General features: G+C 38.1%; 1 protein-coding gene across 5 annotated transcripts in view; it reads right to left on the reverse strand.

Annotated features, from left to right (window-relative positions):
- Nucleotides 1-20,491, reverse strand: part of LOC121292833 (YLP motif-containing protein 1-like) — a 159,194-nt gene that overhangs the window by 59,640 nt on the left and 79,063 nt on the right. For all 5 annotated transcript variants that reach the window (XR_005946342.1, XM_041215293.1, XM_041215292.1 and 2 more), the window contains 7 exons: nucleotides 18,737-18,799; nucleotides 14,782-14,901; nucleotides 12,386-12,562; nucleotides 11,712-11,795; nucleotides 8,264-8,347; nucleotides 7,193-7,303; nucleotides 3,982-4,033 (listed from right to left, as the gene is read on the reverse strand). Coding sequence is in view for 4 of the 5 variants with exons in the window: in XM_041215293.1 (XP_041071227.1) it covers nucleotides 3,982-4,033; nucleotides 7,193-7,303; nucleotides 8,264-8,347; nucleotides 11,712-11,795; nucleotides 12,386-12,562; nucleotides 14,782-14,901; nucleotides 18,737-18,799 (691 nt within the window). In the remaining variant the exon portion in view is untranslated. The remainder of the gene's footprint in view (nucleotides 1-3,981; nucleotides 4,034-7,192; nucleotides 7,304-8,263; nucleotides 8,348-11,711; nucleotides 11,796-12,385; nucleotides 12,563-14,781; nucleotides 14,902-18,736; nucleotides 18,800-20,491) is intronic.

Raw genomic sequence — 20,491 nt, forward strand, 5'->3', positions numbered from 1 at the left:
CACACTCCTGGCTTGTGCCTTGCAGGTGTTGGAAAGGATTTGGAGAATCAGGGGGTGAGTCACTCGCCATAGAATTCCCACCCTCTGACCTGCTCTTATAGCCACAGCATTTATGTGGTTGGTCTAATTAAGTTTCTGGTCGATGGTAACTCCTAGGGTGCCACTGAACATCAAGGGGAGTGGTTAGACTCTCTCGTTGAAAGTCATTGCCTGCTACTTGTGTGGCTCAAATATTACTTGCCACTCATCAGCCCAGTCCCAGGAACTTGTCAGGTCTTGTTGCACGCAAGCATGGATTGCTTCATTATTCGAAGTGATGCACACGGAACGGAACTCTGTGCTATCATCAGTGAATACCCTCACTGTCGACCTAGATTGGTTCCTGTAGTGAAGTCCCGAAGCTGAGATGATTGGCCTCCAACAACTACATTTTGTAGTCAGATGACAAATTTTGGAACATTCTATACTAAGTTGATAAAAATATAAAACTGATTTTGATGAACAATCTATTCTGATGCATCATTTTTCCAATTCTACTCTTCTTATAAAACCTTTTAAAAAACACTGAAAACACTGACAAAACACTGCACTTAATGTACATAAAAAGTTGGTAAATTTAAAAGCCAAGCAAAATAAGTTGAGTATTAAAAAATCCAGTAAAATGTTCACAAACTGCAAATTAACTTAATTTTTCAAAATAATTTCGATATTGCAGAGCCCTCTCTTAGCCATTCTTGTAAACTACTAAAGGCTTCAGCAGAAAATTCTTACTAAGCATTCAAGTTGTTCCTTTTGTTTGGCCTCAGGTACGTTCATAAATGAAGTGGCTTTTTTATAAAAATAACAACCAAATGGGTGTATGAGTGAATTAACACAGTAGAAATGTAAGGAAGCAGCACAAAAAATAACCAAATAACAATACATGCTTGTTCATGAGTGAAAAATGGTTCAAGCCTGATAAAGAAAAATGGTAACAACCTCTCCAATACAATGAACAAAGAACCTACAGGATCAACTTCAGATTCTTATCTTTCAAAAATGAACTAGTGAAGAATAGGTAGGAGCAAATAAGGTGTATGTAGTACCTTCCACCGTAATCCTAGAACAATGCCAAAGTAGTTCCTATCCTGGTTTTTATGCTAAAATTGAAAATCCTTTAGACAGCAAGATGACAGGATACCTTAAAAGGAAACTTCCGCAGAATATTATTCTATGTTGTCAGCCATGCAGGATTTTTAGTTTTTTAGTTTTCAAATCAGAATTTTAACAGATGGCAGCAGCCACTTACCACAACTACATACTTACCATATCCTATAACAACAACAATCCAGTCAGATACAATTTTGACAGATAACTTTAGCCTTTTTTGATTCAAAGTATTGACTGGAGATCAAAGTCATAACCATGCTATTCAAATGACTTTGTAAGTTAATATTCCATTTCAGGAATGAATAAAAATATTTACATACATCAGGTCATTCACACTTTTATAACATCATCTAATATAACACTTCATTATATGAATTTCTACAGGTTTGTACATATTTCTGCCATTGGTGCTGATTTCATAAGTTTTTTTGAACAACATTAGATCTATGTTAAATTGAAAGAAAAATGATACTAAGTGGGACAAAAAACCCACAGGATGAATCACATTTATTAAACTAAGTGAAATATATATTCAGTGCATTTATAATATGCAGTTTTAAACACAAGTATCAAACCACTGAATTTGGAAAATGTGAAGAGCCCCGTCATTGTGAATATCTCCATTGCATATAATTGTACACACCATAGTAACTTGTTTTAATTGATTACCTAGAGAAGCACAACATAAACAAACTGAACAACAGGAAATGGTACAGGAAAACCTTTCTAAAAAAAAAAGAAAAAATGGCTTCACCCAAACAGTCAGGTAATAGTTATTAATGAATATTCTACCTTGAGAGACTGGATTAACATCGTAAAAATATAATCGCTTAGGGATGAATGGTTGATTTACATATACATTGCAGATACTTATGGCTTTAGGTTGCAAGCTTTGTTTCCCCACCCATTACAGTAAGGTCAGGAGATGCCCAAACTTATTTCTTCACACATAGCTGTGGTCCTTGGAGCCTTGAGGGGCACTAATAAAATTTTAATCAATATTCTAATTAATTTTCAAATATCACAAGTGGTTGAAACAATACATCCTGATGGCTGACGCAAGATTTATCCATCAATGAGACAACTGCACTTGAAGCTGCAAAGTTCTAGTTAGTAACAAATATAAATACTAACAAGGCTGAGGTGTCTGGCTTCATGGGCTAAGTTGCTATGGTTTGGGGACAATGTGGTTCTAAAGCCACAGGGCCTGATAGTTAGGTTACAAAGTGGGCATCATTCAATGATTGATGAACAATTGCTGGAGCACACTGGTGCGGCGGGTCAATAAAGCAAGGGGACAATGTATTATGTGGAAAGTTGCCATAATGGTTTACTCACACCTAACGTACGCATGCAACAGCAGCATGGAATGTGATCTAGGCGACGAATGCTGGAATGATAATTGGAGGACATACTGAAAGAAGGGTTTGCCCTCATTTGCAGAGCAAAATTTAGCTCAAATATCTTCTGTGATAATCATTTTATTTTGACATGCAATCATACAAATTGAAAAAGGACCATGTTAACACTTGCCACATCTTTCTTAATATACTCAACTTTTAAATTATTGGGCAAAACCGTAGCCACCTCCTACCACAGCACATTGCCAATAAACAGCCTCTAATTATTATACAAAGTGCAGCCTCTAATTGTTGTACCAAATGTAAATGTTTTCAAATATTTGCAGGAAAGGTGGAAGATCAATCTATTTAGCATTGACCGAATTTAGTAACATGCTATAATCCCAACAAATGCAAACGTGTGTATGACTGGCTAGCAAAATACTGTTCCATAGTAAGCTGCTGGCTGAACCTGCATCATTGTATCAATATACAAAATGACAAGTCTGTTATAAATGTATATATCCAAGATAGTGAAGCAATACAAGTATACAAATCTGATTGCCAGCCAAACTGCACCCTTCCAATTTTAATCAAGTTGTATAAATATGAATATCACTGGACATGTTAAACTATCAACACAAACGCATTATAACTTTCTGCCAGTTTCTAGTGCATCAAGCAGTAAAGAAAAATGCCTGTACCGCACATTCATTCATTATCAATGTGAACACTGGTTCATGATAGGCAAGGTTCATGCTGACAAAGAGTCGACAGTATTTTAAACACTATTAAAAGCAATAGACACTATAACATCTCATTACTACTACATGATGTTTAACACTATACACATTAAGAGATACGTGCACACGTACATGGTTATTACTGATGTATTTGCACAAAAAGATCTTTCTCTAAATGCACAATATGTTTTGTGAAAATTCTACGAGTAGAAATTTGAGATTATGCATTTTTTTATACTAAAACCAGGAAGTAGTACAATTCTACAAATGGATTATTCTTGCTTACAGCAAATCTTATCATGAACACAAATGGCATCTTTATATACCTTTTTGCAGACTGATGCATTATCAGTTTGCTAGTTTTATTATGCATCACATATGTACATATTGTTCAGTGGTTTATAATGCTGCAGTAAAATTGTGGTAGTGTTCTCACAGCACAGAATCACAGCAAAACAATGAAATACCATAGTCAAGGAAATACCATACCAATTGCTTTTATCCAAGCATCAATAGCTTATTGCACTACGTAAGTCAGTATCTATTGATACAAGAATTTCAGAAAAGTACTGCTAAGCATCCCCTAGTCCATGAAAGGAAGCAACTGCTATGGCTTTAGTTAAGTATTCTCATCAAAATGATTATTAATTTGCTCTGTCATTAGAAAATCCAATACCTACAACATTTTTGTGGTTTGCTTTTAAAGCCATGACCTTTCAGTCAAAGAAGAAAAAAAAATCTGTACCTACCTAAGCTCTCTTCCGATGTATCCATTTCCCATTTGCTTTTTGTCACGAAACCCTAAATCATACACACACACACAAGAGAAGCTCATCTGGTTAGAGTGAAACGTTTAACGGTATATAGTATCGAAGACAACGATTCTCTCCATCAGCAAAATGAACGGAACATAAGCTAAGAGAAAAACACAATCAAGACACCACAGCACAGGAATGGTAATTGTGGTTCACTTGAAAAGTCTGTCTTTTTCTCTCAAAAATCCCCCCACACATATCTACACGCGGTCTGTACATGAACATATGCAGATGCTGAGCAATAAAGAAGTTATGCCAACTTTTCTTACAAACTACTTTTCCAATTTAAAATTTTCTAGTCTATTCATATAGTTCAGTAGTTAGAAAATAAATGTATGCGCCATATATGCCACATCAGAAAAGAAAAATACTGTAAAACAAATGTCTTGGAAATTAATTTACTATGTACTGCATAATCCCAAACTTCAGAGATGCTTAAAAGTCAGTGGTAAAGCGAGTGGTAAAGTATCAGTAAAAAAAATTATTTTTATGTGGCTAATTGATTTTGAAATAGTATGGGAGGAAAGAACATCTCCTCATATCAATAAATAGGTGTTATTTGGAAAACAAAATGTGGCTAGACAATGGAATTTGCTGTGTTGTCATTATTATAAGCAATATGGGTGAAAACAAACATATTTTTGAAACTGCATTTGTAATGCTTGTCATGCTGAATGGAAAGACTGTCCTATGACTAGCAGAATTCCAAGGCTTCAGATTGAAAAGTAACTAGCACCCTAATGTAAACATACAGCATTGAATAACTATAATTGCACGCTCATTTTTATAAAAAATGCAAATATTTCAGTAACTTAAAGAATTATGGATACCATATGTCTACTGCAAATCTTCCAAGGTGATATGTAACAATGGGGATTAAACTTAATTTTACTGAAACAGGAAGAAACATTCATAATATTTGATATCTTTCAAAGTAAGCTTCTAGTCAGGTATAAGGTATTCGTGTCAGTAAGAAATATAGGGACATGTTGGCCATTAAGCATCAACTACCTGTAAAAGCATAATCAATCCAACATGAATATATTGTGCATCTACAAAGAAATAGAGGTTACACCAAGGAAATAGGTCATTTAGCTCAATTACACTTATTATTTACTCTCCATGCAATCAAATAGATTTAATAATATTTACCTTTGTGTTAGCATATGCCCTCAACTCCTTTTTCTTCCAACTATCTAATCAAGTGAATCTTAAATGTTAGCATAGTTTCAGCTTCAACCACTAACTCTCAAGTGAATTCTATAACCTATAATTCTTACTAAAAATGAAGATTAGGAGTTGCTTTTTCTGAAAAATAAAACATTGGCTCACTCGTAGCGTTCATGCGCAAGTCAGGAGGTTGTAAATTCAAAACCTACTTCAGAGACTTAAGAACATTATTTAGGTTGGTACTGTGGGAATGAACAATGTTGTAGGTGATGTTTTTCAGATAAGACATTAAACTGAGGCCCCACCTCCCCTCTCATGTGGACGTTAAAGGGCTAATTGAAAAGTGAGCGGGCAAGTTCGTCTGGTGGCCTGGCCAACATTTATCAGTCAACCAAAACCCAAAACAGACAATTTGATCACATACATCCTTTTAAATTTGCAGGACCTTGCTCTCTGCTAATCGACTGTCATATTTCCTGCAACTCTTCCAACAGTACTTCGATGAATGTAAGCACTCTGAGGTTTCCTGAGGTCATGAAAGGCCTTTCTTCTTTAAAGTATTTCAGTGTCAAGTATTTGATGTTTTATACCTTGAAACAGTTCGCCAACAACATTCTACTAATGTACTGTAAACCACTGATACTAGTCAGATAGGTCACAACTTGGGGCCGCTCTCCACTGATTATTTTACAGCCATGTAGAAAACTTGTTATTTAGTTGGGCATTTTGAACGTGGGTAGCTTCACAAATACATCAATAAAGCAGATTTCTGACAACACTGGCCTGGTTTTGTGGTGGTAATGACGACAAACTGCTGGCCTTTACCATCATTACTTTACTAAAATTGACAGCAACTTGTAACCTGCACACGCACAGAATAATGTGGAAATCCAGAAGTTGCTGCCAGTGAATCTACACTCCTCCACAGCATGTGCTGTAGCAGCTCCAAAAGACTGCAATCCTGTTGCAAACATGATTTGACGAAAACTTCCATTCTAACATGTTTAATTTTGTTGCAATAGCCCTTGAAAAAGTTACACCTCAATGGGCTTTTAATGACATACTAATACTAATTGCATAATCACTGTTAAACACATTCAGTGGTCCTGACAATTTAATTTTCTATTTGTGGAATGTCAAATTTCTCCTTAATGATAAAAACGTCCACATATTTTTAAAAATCTTTTTTCTGAAAAACAGTTTTATCTTTATTTTAGCATATATCTCATTCCAATAAGTAATTTCTTTTTCTGTTTGAAATTTAAATTAAAAATGAAGGGGTTCAGTGGCTTTAACTTCCTTGTTTGCTTGTATGAATACTGAAATATGAGGTTACCGACTTAGTGACATCACCACTGCTGCACACAAGATATCCCTTTCCTCGGCACCACATTTAAACTGCAGACGGGAAAAGGGAAAATCCTGCTAAATCACTAGATCTTTGTGGGCAGCTTTCTTCAAGCAAGCACTCTTACTTCATTATCAAATTCAGGGCATTGTGTTCAGCCTACAAACAACTATGATAACCCCCAATGCAATAATGATCCTAAGTCATTAATTTAATGAGAACCATTTTGCTTGGTCTTAATGCCTCTGCATATATTGATAATGCATATTTAACTATGATATCGTTAATTATGACAAGAGATTACAAAGTAGCAACAGGCAGTTTTACTCAAGACTGATCAGATCATTTAAAAATCAGTATTGCATTCATGTCTAATAATAGTGTTCTCTAACCAAATCTACGACATGAACTGCAATATCTGGTCAACAGGCCAAGGGTCTCGTAACTAAGATCCCATAGCTGATAACTAGGAAAGACTCCAATAATTTGCACTGCACCAATGTTCCCGGTACTGGACAGGAAAACTTATGTTGCATTTCTTACTGACAGGTACACCAGTATAAAATACTAGGAAGAAGTTTCACTTGAAGAGATTAAAGAATTTAGTTCTGTGATGTCATCTCCTACCGTCTCACATTCCTCTTCATCAGTGGCGTCTTTCTTAGATTCGTCTTGTTGTTGTTCTTCTTCTTGTTGCGGCTGCTGCTCAATGTTTGGATCAAAATCCTCCATTTCAACCTACGGTTACACAAATTAAGTTTTAAAAAGGAATTCTTTTTACTCCCTTTCCTTTAATGATCTATTGCACAGGAGTGAGGGGTGCAAGCAGTAGCTCCCAAGATGCTGACAATCTTAAGTGACTCATAAGAGGTGTAAAAATGTATTACGGTGGCTTGTGAACTAATTTTTGTCTATTTCCACAAAGCACTTGTTTTCTACACTGTAGTTCCCAGTACACGATCATGAACTTATATTGAAAACAGGTAAACACTTGCACCATATCACTTATTACACAATATCTTTCAAAGGAGAAGGTACACTATTCAAAAGCCAAATACTGCAGATGCTGGAAATGTGAAATTAAAATAGAAAATGTTGTAAATACTCAGCAAATATTTGCAAGAGAAGTGAGAAACAAAGTTAACATGAAAAGATTATTGGTCTGAAATATCAACTTTGTCTCTCCACAGATGCTGCCTGACCTGAACATTTCTAGGATTATCTGTTTTTATTGTACAGTATTTAGTTTTCTACAAAAAAGGAAAATCCAAATTCAAAGGTGTTACAGCATGATTGAAATGTGGGCTGGGTCTAAAACGCCATTAGCTTTACATTTGTTGAATCTATATCAGGCTTCTGTTAAAGAAAAGGAAACAATTAACAGTCTACTGACAGAGATTACTTTAACAAATGAAATAACTTGCTTTCATAGAGATACAAAGAAAAGGTGCAGCTTCTATGACAAAAGTGCTGCAGAACTCTGGAGGCAAGCTGAGTAAGCTACTGAGCTTCAGTAGCCAGCATAAATTTATATAAAATTTCTCTCTCTCCCTCCTCCTCCAATTATAATCAATAGTTCAGATACAAAACACAGCAAACCAGCTGGCAATGTAATGGTGTGACTGCAAGCCTACATAATATTACTACAGGCCTGAAATTATTGATAATGGAAAGCCTGAACGTATTCTGGCCACTTACTTCTTCAATAGCAGCATCCTGGAGTAGCGATCTGATGTCTAAACGTAACATGTGGCGGGGAGTTGAATCCCAATGTTCAGCCATCTATAAAACATCATACATGTTAATCAAGTCTCAGCCAGTGTTTGGTTACTTAATGGCCAGCAATTTTAAAAATATCTAAGTTGATAAGGACAGCTGCTTAGAACTGCTGGTTGCCAGTTGAGCATTAAAACAACTTTTGAGCTCAAGATTTCCTTTCCAACTTGCTTCCAATCCTTATGGGTCTTTAAGGTGAATGAAGAAATAAGAGATTCACAACTTCCTGCATAGTGCCATCAACTCACTGAATTAAAAAAAGTGAAATTTTCACAGTAGGTATAACTTATGTAGTCTCTTGGAGCTGAGCTGCTAATAAGACCCAATATTTAAGGCCAACTCAGTGCCAATACATCAATGAATGACGTGCAGAATCATGCAGAATCTATAGAACTGAAACAGGTGATTTGGGCCAACTGGTCCAAGCTGGAGTTTATATTTCACACAAGCCTTCTCCCACACTAATTACCACTTCCCATCCTACCCACATAACCCCCTCCCTATTCCCGACACCATTGGTATGCACCAAGCCTCTCTTTAAATATATCAAAGCTATCTGCTTCAGGCACTTCATGGGGGGGCAATGAGCTCCACGTTCTCACCAGTGTGTGTGTAAAGAAATTCTTTCCAAATTATCTATTCTATTTGGAAGATGCTATCATTACTTATACAGTACCTCTTTATTCTAGGTTTATCACAAGTGGGAAGCTGTTTTTGAACATTCAATCTTTTAAACCAGTTCATAATTTTGAAAATCCTCATCAGGTCTCCTCTTCGCCTTCCCTTTGCCAGAGAATAGAGCCAGAGACTGTTCAATTCTTTTCTGATAGTTGCACCCTATCAATTCTGGCAACATCCATATAAATCTTTTTTGCACTTTTTCTAGTGCTTCAAGTATGCTTTCTGTATACAGAGCCCAGAACAACAGAACACAAGTGCATTCTAACCGAGATGCTATATAAATTTAATCTCTTTTTAGCTTTTGATCCCATGTAGATTCTTATCTTCCAGAGATGAAGTACCCTCATTATTCCTCCAACCAAAAGGAGTCCTATCGCATTTTACCACATTGAATCTACCATTTATTTGCCAATCAGCAAAATCTGATAATGCCTGCCTGTATTTCAATGCAGTCCACCACATTATCAGCTATACCACTCCACCTCCCCAGCACACATACACGCACACAAATATCATCTGCGAATTTCAACACCACACTGCCAATTACTAACTCTGTGTCATTTATATGGTGTCCTCCAGGGACAGCACAGGTCTCTGCAGAACGCCAATTCCAACTTTCTGCCAGACGGAGAAACTTCCCAAAACTGTTAACTTTTGTTCTCTGTTTCATATCCATCTTTTAATCCATTTTGCTGCCTTGGCCCTAATTCCACATGCTATGACCTTGGTTATGAGTTTATTATGCAGAACTTTATTGAAATATATTATGTGAGCAGGTAAATTTCAGAAAGTCAATGTTTACTGTTTCCAATGCGTTGCCCCTTTCTCTTCCCTACTTCTTCAAAGAATTTAATTAGGCTGGTTAAACATGATATTCCTTAAGCAAATTTCAAAAAAATAAATAAAAATAAGGATGTCAAAACACATCTTGTTCCATTTACACAAACGATCCAGACTCAAAAACTCAATGCAAGGTGGCCAAATTTGTTACAAGCAAACTTGAAGGGGCAGCTGAATTGGAGGAAAATCAAAAATTAGAGTTGGCTGGATGAAATATAGTATGCAGGCAGGTAAATTTCAGATGAAATTTAATTCAAAAAACTAAAGCAAATCACTGCACACAGAATGGAAAAATAAGCAACCCCTTGAATAATGCTTATAAGAGTTCAGGATGCAGTGAGACCAGACCTAAGAATTTTACCTGATTCTAAATTAAACATGTCGACAAACGAAAGAATGTTGAACCACATAGTCAAAACAGTTGAATTGTAAGTCAGAGAAAGCCATGTTTAAACTGTGCTGTGCTCTGGCCAGACTGCAGCTTGAGTAATGTGTCCAGATGGTTGCCAAGGCACAAGGGAGACATTGAAGTCCCAGAAGCTGTAGTGAAGAGCCATAAGGCTAATTCTGATGTGAGGAATCTTGGATATGAGGAAAATTTAGACATTTGGGTTTTTCAGCTTGGAAAGAAGGCATCTGAGAGGCAAATAAGATAGCAAATGTGATGAAACAGGTACTTATATAAAGTAAGTTGAACATAAAGTGAGTATATAAAGTGAGTAGAAAAAGGGGACTAAATTGGTTTTTGTTAGTTTGAATCCAAGGATTGATATCAGGGAATTCTTCTCCAGGCAGCGTGTAGTCAACTCTAAGAATAGATTTTGATGAAGAGCAATGGAGGCCCCCTTCCCGCCCAATATTACTCTCCACCGACGTCAAAGGCAATGACAAAGTGCATCAGCCGTGTCTCAGTTAGTGGCTCTCTCGCCTGAGTCAGAAGGTTCTGGGTTCAAATCCTATTCCAGGACTTTAACACAAAAATCAAGGCTAACACTCCAGTGCAATTCTGAGGAAGTGCTTCGCTACTGGGTGTGCTGTCTTTCCGATGAGATGTTCTGAGGCCCTGTATGCCCTCTGTAAAAAGATCCCATGGCACTGATTCAAAGAAGAGCAGGGAAGTTATCCTCAGTGTCTTGGACCATATTTATCTCTCAATCAAATCACAGAAACAGATTATATGATTCTTACATTGTTGATGTGCACAAATTAAGGGAGTTTCCTACAATCCAACAGCCACTACATTTCAAAATTACTTTACTGACAGTAAAGAGCATTAAGACATCCGATGATCTTGAAAGGCTCTAAAAAAAATGCAAGTTTTTTTATGATCTTGTGAAATCATGCAAGCCTGATCAGAAAATTGTACTCATTCCAACCATAGTAGTTTATTTTAACAAAAATGAATCCCCAGTTTCTGCTACAGCCTACAGCAAATATAAAGTCAACATGATTGCTTTTACTATCACACTCATTCACTAGAATAACATATTGGCAACCGATAAGCCACACTGATCTGCATATAGAAGTTGGTCACGACTGGATGCAACTTTGTCTCCACCCAAGTTTCTGTTTCTAGCTGTATCATAATTAGGATAAATCAAACAGTAGATAAGAGTTTCCCCATAGGGAGGGGGAAAAAAAATCTCAAATGCCTTCCCTCAGGCTGTTATCTTAGCAATTGGTTGCAGAGGCATGGGAGTAAGCTGGATGTATGTGCTCACACAAAAGGAGAATTTTTCAGAATACAACTTGGGAAGCCTGAAAGCAGTCCTTCTCTCCAGCTTGGAGTTAAAATGTGAAGAAAGATCACGTTCAAAGGCATAAAGTAGTAGAAACCCTGATTATTTACCTTGTTGATTTCCTTCAGTTTACGTCCATGAATGTTCCTCTTGGCACAGGTCTGATTATCTGCACTCATTTCTGCAATATAAACCTGAAGAGGGAAAGAAGGTAGAAATCCTGAAAGTGCATCCAGCTTCCTAACACAACAACCGATAGTAGGGAGTTGCCAGAATAGCAAAATACTATTCAAATTCCAACAACGTATTTCCTGGAAAAATGCTTAACTCCGTCAATTAATTGTCAATGTAATTTTTTTCCTACCTAGAAAACATTTGAACACCTTCATCTATAACATTAATTTAGCAGATCTTTATGTCTTTTCTCCCATCATTCTCCTTCCACCAGTGGAGCTGCAACTATTTAGAATCTAAATGAATACTTTAAAATATGGTGACTTAAAGTTAGCAGAATTTTTTATAAACTGAACCAAGAAAAGCAATTTATGCATTTTGCGTGAACAATTTTATGGCTTGGCAGCTGTGCATGCAGCCACCTAGGCTCCATGTTTGGAATTATGATCCTAAACCCTCCAACCCCCTTTAAAACTCTCCACTTTGAACAAGACTTTTGATCTTCTCCTTTAGTTTGGCACCCATTATTTTCCTGAAGGCAGTTCTGTAAAGCACGTTGGGATGTTTAACTATGTTCAAGGTGCTGGATAAATGTAAACTGTTAACTCACCTCAAAGCCTTTAGTTTTGGCTGCACTCCATAACTGCTCAAAATGCTTGACTCTGTTGTTGATGGCATCGACAATGATGAAGGGGAAAAACCCATCGTCTAGTGTTTTCCGGAATGTTTTGAACATGCTGCTTCTGTATGTGTCCTCCATTTCTGGCTCATATTCATACTCTAAGACCTGAGGGGGCAAAGAGGGAGAGATGGAAAGAAAACAGGCATTTGATTAAGCAGGAGACCTGATCAGTCTTTTTCTTTCGAAATAATTGGAACGATAATGATAACTGGCAATTCACTGCACCTGAGTATAAACTATAAATCTAAAATTCCAGGATTCCACTGGCACATGAAAAGTGGAACAGAATCTTTGTGCATTCATGCATAAGGCACTGAATATTATATCAAATCATGGAGGCTGGATGGGATTCTCATGGATGAGATGGGACAGCGACATTTGTAAAGACAGTTCAGCAATGTGCAGCCCTGGGTGCATTTGTAAGTTAAGCAGTTCAGGACCATACTGCCATAAAGTATTCCAGAGCCCCTTTTCAGGGCTAAGAAACGGTTATCATTAACAATGTTGAGCTCCAAAGAGGCACATTTACAGGCACAGCAATGGTGATTAACTGATTCCCTCCAGGGACTATTAAAGATTGGGGGTCTTCGGCAGAACTGACACTAGATACCAGCTAATGAGAGTTCAATTGCAGCCTTAAAGGGCCTACTTAACTGGTTTCCCACTGTAGGTCAAGAATTTCTTCAGACATGTCTAGAGAGGTGGGTGTTCCTGGGAGATTATCTGCCTACTCTTCCTCCATAGGGCCTGAAATTCACTGCCAGGGTAAAAGACCTGAAACTCTGTGGTTGAAAGATTTCTTCTAACTGCCAAAATGGCTTTATAGGCAACTATTGCACAATTTAGATATTTCTTATGATGAGAAGCAAAACATCAGGGACTGTTGCGAAAACTGCTGTCAACGTTTATCAGAACTTAGGCATTGAAATTTAATATTTTCTCGATCCAAAAATTCAAGCAGGCCTTAATCTGAGCATTGCAATATTTGTTGGCCATGATGACAACAGTGTTACAACAGGTTCCAGTATTCTGGTTGTGGAAATAACATATTAATATACAACCTTTACTTCAATTACAAAACAGTCCAGTCTCTCCTGCAGCATTGAGATCAATGAAGTGCATTGAAAATTCAGTGGACTATTCTCACCATATTCTTCCATTTTTTTTGCATTTCTATTTACAGCGTGTCACACCAGGGATGGTGCCGAATTGGAAACAGAACATCCATTCCACCCCCACAACACCCCCAACCCCTAAAAATTTGATGTGTAAAGAAAATGTAAAGACCTGAAATCTGGCTTTTATGTAAAGCTCATCATTGGGCGTAATGCCCAATAGGCTGACCCTTTTTTGATGTAATCTTTCAATCTGCTTCAGTTACCATGAGTGTGCCAAGTCTGTCTTCTAGCTTCAGGCCAGCTCACATTTTATCATTCAGGCAACTAAAATAAAGAATCTATCAGCTATAAATTATACTGCTGCCAGACCACTGCACCATTACATTTAGGTTTAAGTGGCAGCTACATGAAAGTTGGTGAGAATCCAGCAAAATCGCAAATGCTATTGTTTACAGTGGCAGGTGGAGCTTTAAAAATCAGATTCCAAATGTTATTGGCAAGGGGGTCTGCAGAGCTGCACAAAAGGCCAAGAAAATAGGTGACAGCTTCATAAGCAATTACGTAAGTCACTTATTCCATCATTTCATTTTTCTGCTGCATTATTCAAGGGTCCTGATGACATAGAAAGATAATGCACAAATTTATAATGAGGCAAGGCCCAGAAAAGGCTTCAATAATACTTACTGGAGTTGACAAGATTCATAGTAGATAAAATTATGCAAATTAACTAAAGCCTTTAATGCTGAATTTTTATGAGTAATATTGAGAGATTATATGCTTTGAGTAATTATTTGTGATGCAGAGGTTCTTGTGTGATTCACAAATCAGAGAATATACATGTGATTGAGCAGGTACAAGAAAATTCCTATGCTGGTTTGAATGCTGTAGTTCCAGAATTCAAATGAAAATTTACAAGCCACTGTTTAACTGTAAAGGCTTTGAGTAAAAACCCAGTTCAACTCCTCAATGTAATCCATATGTAAATAGTCTGTTTTGTGTGATGGATCCACATTTACTAAAAAGACTTGTTTCACATTGGACACCATAGTGACCATCTAATTTTCTTTTTTATCCTTTTGTTTAAAGAGAGTTGGATCTCAAGCTCCAGATAGCAAAGACACATCTTGGTTCAATAATCAAGCCCTGTTTGGCCATTTCTTTCTACTGAAACTAACTGTAGCTATAACCATTTTTCTCAACACTTACCTTCTTTTTGACTCGCTTGCCACTGTCTGGGTCCTTCACTACTTTTTCTACCTCAGTCATGAAGTAATCATCCAGGCTGAGAACCCGTGGTGCAGCTCCTCCATACTCCACCTCCTTATCCTAAAATATATGCACAGAAATGTAAATACTTAAGTTCACAAGAAAGAGACTCTATAGAGAGGTTCCAATTTACTACCAATCATTAATACAAATATGATTTAAGCCCTCGTCTTTGGATGACAAAATATTAACTGAAGTTATAAAAACAGACACTCTTATTTCAAAATTTGAAGTTATTTTAGATAGATCTGTATCTGAATGCTAGAATCTAAGCAACCCCACAACCAATGGATCAACTCTGTGCATTTCTGCCACATCCAATCATGAATAGCTATGGACAATTGAAACAACTAACTGGAGGAGGAGGCTCCTAAAATATCCACATCCTCAATGTTGGGGAAGGCCAATACACCAATGCAAATGGCAAAACTGAGGCATTTGCAACCATATTCAGCCAGAAGTGGCAAAGGATAATCCATTTTAGCCTCCTTTTGAGGTTTCCTAGCATCACAGATGCCAGTCTTCAGCCAATTAGATTCCCTCCAAGTGATATCAAGAAATGGCTGAAGGCACTGGATGCAACAAAGGCTATGGGCCCTGACAACATCCTGGCAGTAGTACTGAAGACTTGTGCTCTAGAACTTGCCACGCCCTTAGCCAAGCTGTTCCAGTACAGCTACAAATCTGGCATATATCCGACATTATGGAAAACTGCCCAGGTAGGTCCTGTCCACAAAAAGCAGGACAAAGGCAATCTGACCAATTACCACACCATCTGTCTACTCTCGATCATCAACAAAGTGATGGAAGCAGTTGTCAACCATGCTATCAACTACTACTTACACAGTAATAACCTGCTCACTGATGCTGAGTTTGGGTTCTACCAGGGCGACTCGGCTCTTGACCTCATTAAAACTTTGGTTCAAACATGGACAAAAGAGCTGAATTCACAATGTGAGATGAGAATGAACGCCTTTGATATCAAGGCAACATTTGACCAAGTGTGGCATTAAGGGGCACTAGGAAAACTGAAGTCAATGAGAATCAGAGGGAAAACTCTCTACTGGTTGGAATCAATCTTAGCACAAACGAAAATGTTTGTGGTTGCTGGAGGTCAACTATCTCAGCTGCAGGGCACAGCTGCAGGAGTTCCTCAGGGTGGTGTCCTAGGCCCAACCATCTTCAACTGCTTCATTAAAAATCTTCCCTCCATCATAAAGGTCAGAAGTAGAAGTGTTTGCTGATGGTTGTACAACGTTCAGTATCATTCACAACTCCTCAGATAATGGGACAGTCCCTCCCCATGTGCAGCAAGAGCTGGACAATATCCAGGCTTGGCTGATTAGTGGCAAGTAACATTCACCCACACAAATGCCAGGCAATGACCATCTCCAACAAGAGAGAATCTAAGCATCTCTCCTTGACATTCAATGGTAGAACTATCACTAAATCCCCCACCATCAATATCCTGGGAGTTACTACTGACTAGAAACTGAACTAGACCAGCCAGGTAAATACTGTGGCTACAAGCAGGTCAAAAGCCTGAAATTCTGCAGCAAGTAGCTCACTTCTTGACTCCTCAAAGCCTATCCACCATCTATAATGCAAACATCAAGAGTGTGATGGAATATTCTCCACTTGACCGGATGAATGCAGCTCCAGCTACACTGAAGAAACTCTAAACTATCCAGGAAAAAGCAGCCTGCTTGATCAGCACCCCATCCACCAGCTTAAACATTCACTTCCTCCACCACCAGTGCACAGAGGTAGATATTTGTACCATCTACAAGGTGCACTGCAGCAACTCACTGAGCCTCCTTCAACAGCAACTACCAAACCAATAGCCCCTATAACTAAGAACAAGACCAAGGACACATGGGAACACCCTCACCTGCAAGTAGCACTCCAAGCCATACACCATCATGACTTGGAACATATTGCCATTCCTTCACTGTCAATGGTTCAAAAATCTGGAGCTCCCTTCCTACTAGCACTGTGCATATAGCTACATCAGATAGATGCAGGGATTCATGGCAGCTGCTCACCACTACCTTCAGAAGGGCAATTAGGGATGAGCAACAAATGCTGGCCTTGCCAGCAACAGTCCCATCCCCTGAAATAAAAAACATCTCTGGTAATGCATCACTTGGTGATAACCAGAGTCAAGATTTTGTTCAAATTGTTCCATCAATTAGTCCATTAAACCATTACTGGCTAAATTCTAAATATTCCATGACATTTTTTTAAAAAAACAAATTAAGTCTGCAATAAGAATACTAATGCAAAGTCGTTCACCAACTGTGTAATTAAATAATATGCACATGCAAACTTCCACTGCACACCTCATAATTCAGCATAATCATGCCTTGAAAAAGCAAAGCTTCAAGGAAAACTTCCTGCCAGTTTTCTCTCATCCCCATTAACTCAGGTACTGACTCTGTTGGAGTATGGGTAGCTCTCTAGCAAGCCTCAATCATGAACCTATATTTTATGCATGCCGAGACAATTACTTACATTTATATAGTGCCTTTAAGCTCAGTCAAAGAGAATACGTGCAAGTACACACCCTCCAAGCAGGAGCTGCTGGACAACAAACAGTAGCAGATATGCTGCCTGACATTTCCACTTAACCAGAAATGCTAAGCTAAACTATATGAAAATATGAATTAGGAGCAGTAGGTAACTCGGCCACTCGAGCCTGCTCCACCTTTCAGTAAGATCATGGCCAACTGATTTTAACCTTGACCTCAACATAATGTTCCTGCCTACTTCCCGAGAACCTTTCACCCTCTTGATTATCAAGGATCTATCAGGCTCTGCCTCAAAGGTGCCCAAGGACTCTGCCTCAAAGGTGCCCAAGGACTCTGCCTCAAAGGTGCCCAAGGACTCTGCCTCAAAGGTGCCCAAGGACTCTGCCTCAAAGGTGCCCAAGGACTCTGCCTCAAAGGTGCCCAAGGACTCTGCCTCAAAGGTGCCCAAGGACTCTGCCTCAACCACCTTTTGAGGAAGAATTCCGAAGTCTCACAACCCTCAATTCTTAAAAGAAAAAAAAAATTCCTCAACTCTGTCCTAAATCGGCGTCCTCTTATTTTGAAACAGTGACCCTGAGTTTTAGATTCTCCCACAAGAGGAAGCATCTTTTCCACATCCATCCTGCCAAAGCCCCTCGGGATTTATGTTTCAATCAAGTCGCCACTTACTCTTCTAAACTCCAACGGATACATGCCTAACTGTCCAGCCTTTCCTCATAAGACAACACGCCCTTTCCAGGTATTAATCTAGTAAACCTTTTCTGAACTGCTTCTAATACATTTACATATTTCCTTAAATAAAGAGACCAATACGGTACCAAGTACTCCAAACGTGGTCTCACTAACAACTGAAGCATAACCTCCCTACTCTTGTATTCAAGTCCCCTTGCAAAAAGTGATAACATTCTATTAGATTTGCTAATAACTTGCTGCACCTGCATACTAACCCTTTGCCATTCATGCACTAGGACACCCAGATCCCTCTGCATCTCAGAGCACTGCAATATCTCACCGTTTAGATGATATGACTCTTTTTTATTCATCCTGCCAAAATGGACAATTTCACATTTTCCTAAGTTATACTCCATTGTACACTCCCAGTTGACATCAACCAACTAGGCTCCTCCCAGGTCTTTATGACACAGAGGTATTCATTCTCTCAAGTAACTGAGTCATGAAGGGATCTATGGGCCAATACTTTTATACTGGACGTAAGTTCCAACCATTGTTCTGACGAAAGGTCAGTGACTTTTACTCTCCACAGACCTGAGTGTTTCCAGCACTTTATTTTTATTCTACTCTTCATGCAGTTTTTCCTAATAATTTGTAATCCTTAAAATAACCGGTCAAAAGATGATACTTACACGAATAAGTTTAGCAACATGCGTCTTTCCACTGCCAGGGAGTCCGCGCATAATAACTACAATCTGTAAGATATTATGGACAACAAAGAAAGCAATGTTGTAAGTTACTGCAAAAATTAAATCATCAGATCCACTTATTACACATATGTTAATCAAAAATAAGCAAATTTGGACAGAGGGCAAACTGGTTCTTAGCACAAATATATCACTGTTGTACCCAAGTCAGACAAATTTTCTACTTATCCTAATCTATTGCATACAATGGAATTCAGCCATGAAATACACAATAATCAATCTCCCTTTCAAAACCTACAAAGAATCAAATGCTATTGCTAAATACAGAAGTAGATATATATATTGCATATGAAGCAGTGGGTAACAGCTGAAGAGCTGTACGAACAGTTTTTGCTTACTGTAAGGAAACTACATTTAAGGCAATCAAAAACGTGAACCAAATTCATCCTTAAAAGAAGTCAAATTGAAATTTGTTGAACTGCAACTAATTTTTGGGCCAGACTTTGATGTGAAACGAATGGAGGAGGTAACAGTGCTTGCCACTGAATACACAAATTGAACAGCAACGTCTGGTGGTTGTACATGCACAGCTAAAGGTGAAAATCTTAACCAGCAGTTCAAAATGAATTACTCCTCCATAAGCTGCATGAAAATGGCCCTGTCTGGCTCCCGATTTAATCATATTGAACAGTGTGAAGTTCCTGTATTGCCAGTATAGGCACAGACTAAATTCTCCACAATGAATTCAATCAATCCTGTCTAAGTATCCTTTGAACGACGTGGTTAAGTCCCAATTATTGCTAAATAACCTCTCTGGCTATGAAAATGTACTTAAACAAGGATACAGTCACATTCCTTTAGATTTTAATTGTTGTTAGAGATTTTTTTATAAGATAAGGGTAGATCCTTAGGGAACCTCTGAGATGATGTGCATTGTGGAAAGAGAAGCCATTACTAAATATGCTGTGGCTATGATTGGAAATGTAAAAATGAAATCAAACAAACCATGTGCCACAGAGCTGGATAACAGAGGAGAGAGGTAGAAGCACGACAGTCTGATCAGCTGGAAAGGCTGTAGATAGTTTGATAAGGATCTAAAATGTATCAGTAATTGTTCAAGAGATAGGAGACAGAGAATAAGGTTTTATTCTGATTGATAGGATGACAAATAGTGTTCCTCTTAGATCAATACTGTAGCCATACCTTTTCATTATATATCAATGGCTTGGATGAAGGAATAGTGTTCCTTACGCAAATTTCAGATGTCAGTAAGGAGGCACAGTAAGTTGTGTGGATGGGAGCCAGAAGTTACAAAAAGACAAGACAGACAGATGAGAGTGGGCAAAACCAGGCAAATGGAGTTAATGTAGGGAAGCATGAGGCCATCCTTTAAATTTGAGAAAGGCAAAGGAATATTTTCTTGATTGTGAGAAACTAGGGGCTGTGGAGAAGCACAGGTGTCCATGTATACAAATCACTAAAAATCCAATGGTATATTTGGCCTTTATCAAGGGCAGTAAGAAAATTATGCTTCAATTGTACAGGTCCTTGGTCAGGCCTCATTTGGCGCAGTGTTTAGGTTTGAGCACCAAATCTCAGAAAATATGAACTGGCCGTGGTGACCAAAGGATACTGTGCAGATTCACCAGAATAATTCTAGGGCTTAAATGGTTAATTTAGGAAGGCAGGTTGCCTAAAAGTGACTCATATCCCTGAGTTTAGAATGTTGAGAGGTGATCT

The sequence above is a fragment of the Carcharodon carcharias genome, chromosome 20, assembly GCF_017639515.1.
Source record: "Carcharodon carcharias isolate sCarCar2 chromosome 20, sCarCar2.pri, whole genome shotgun sequence".
Classification (NCBI taxonomy): Eukaryota; Metazoa; Chordata; class Chondrichthyes; order Lamniformes; family Lamnidae; genus Carcharodon; species Carcharodon carcharias.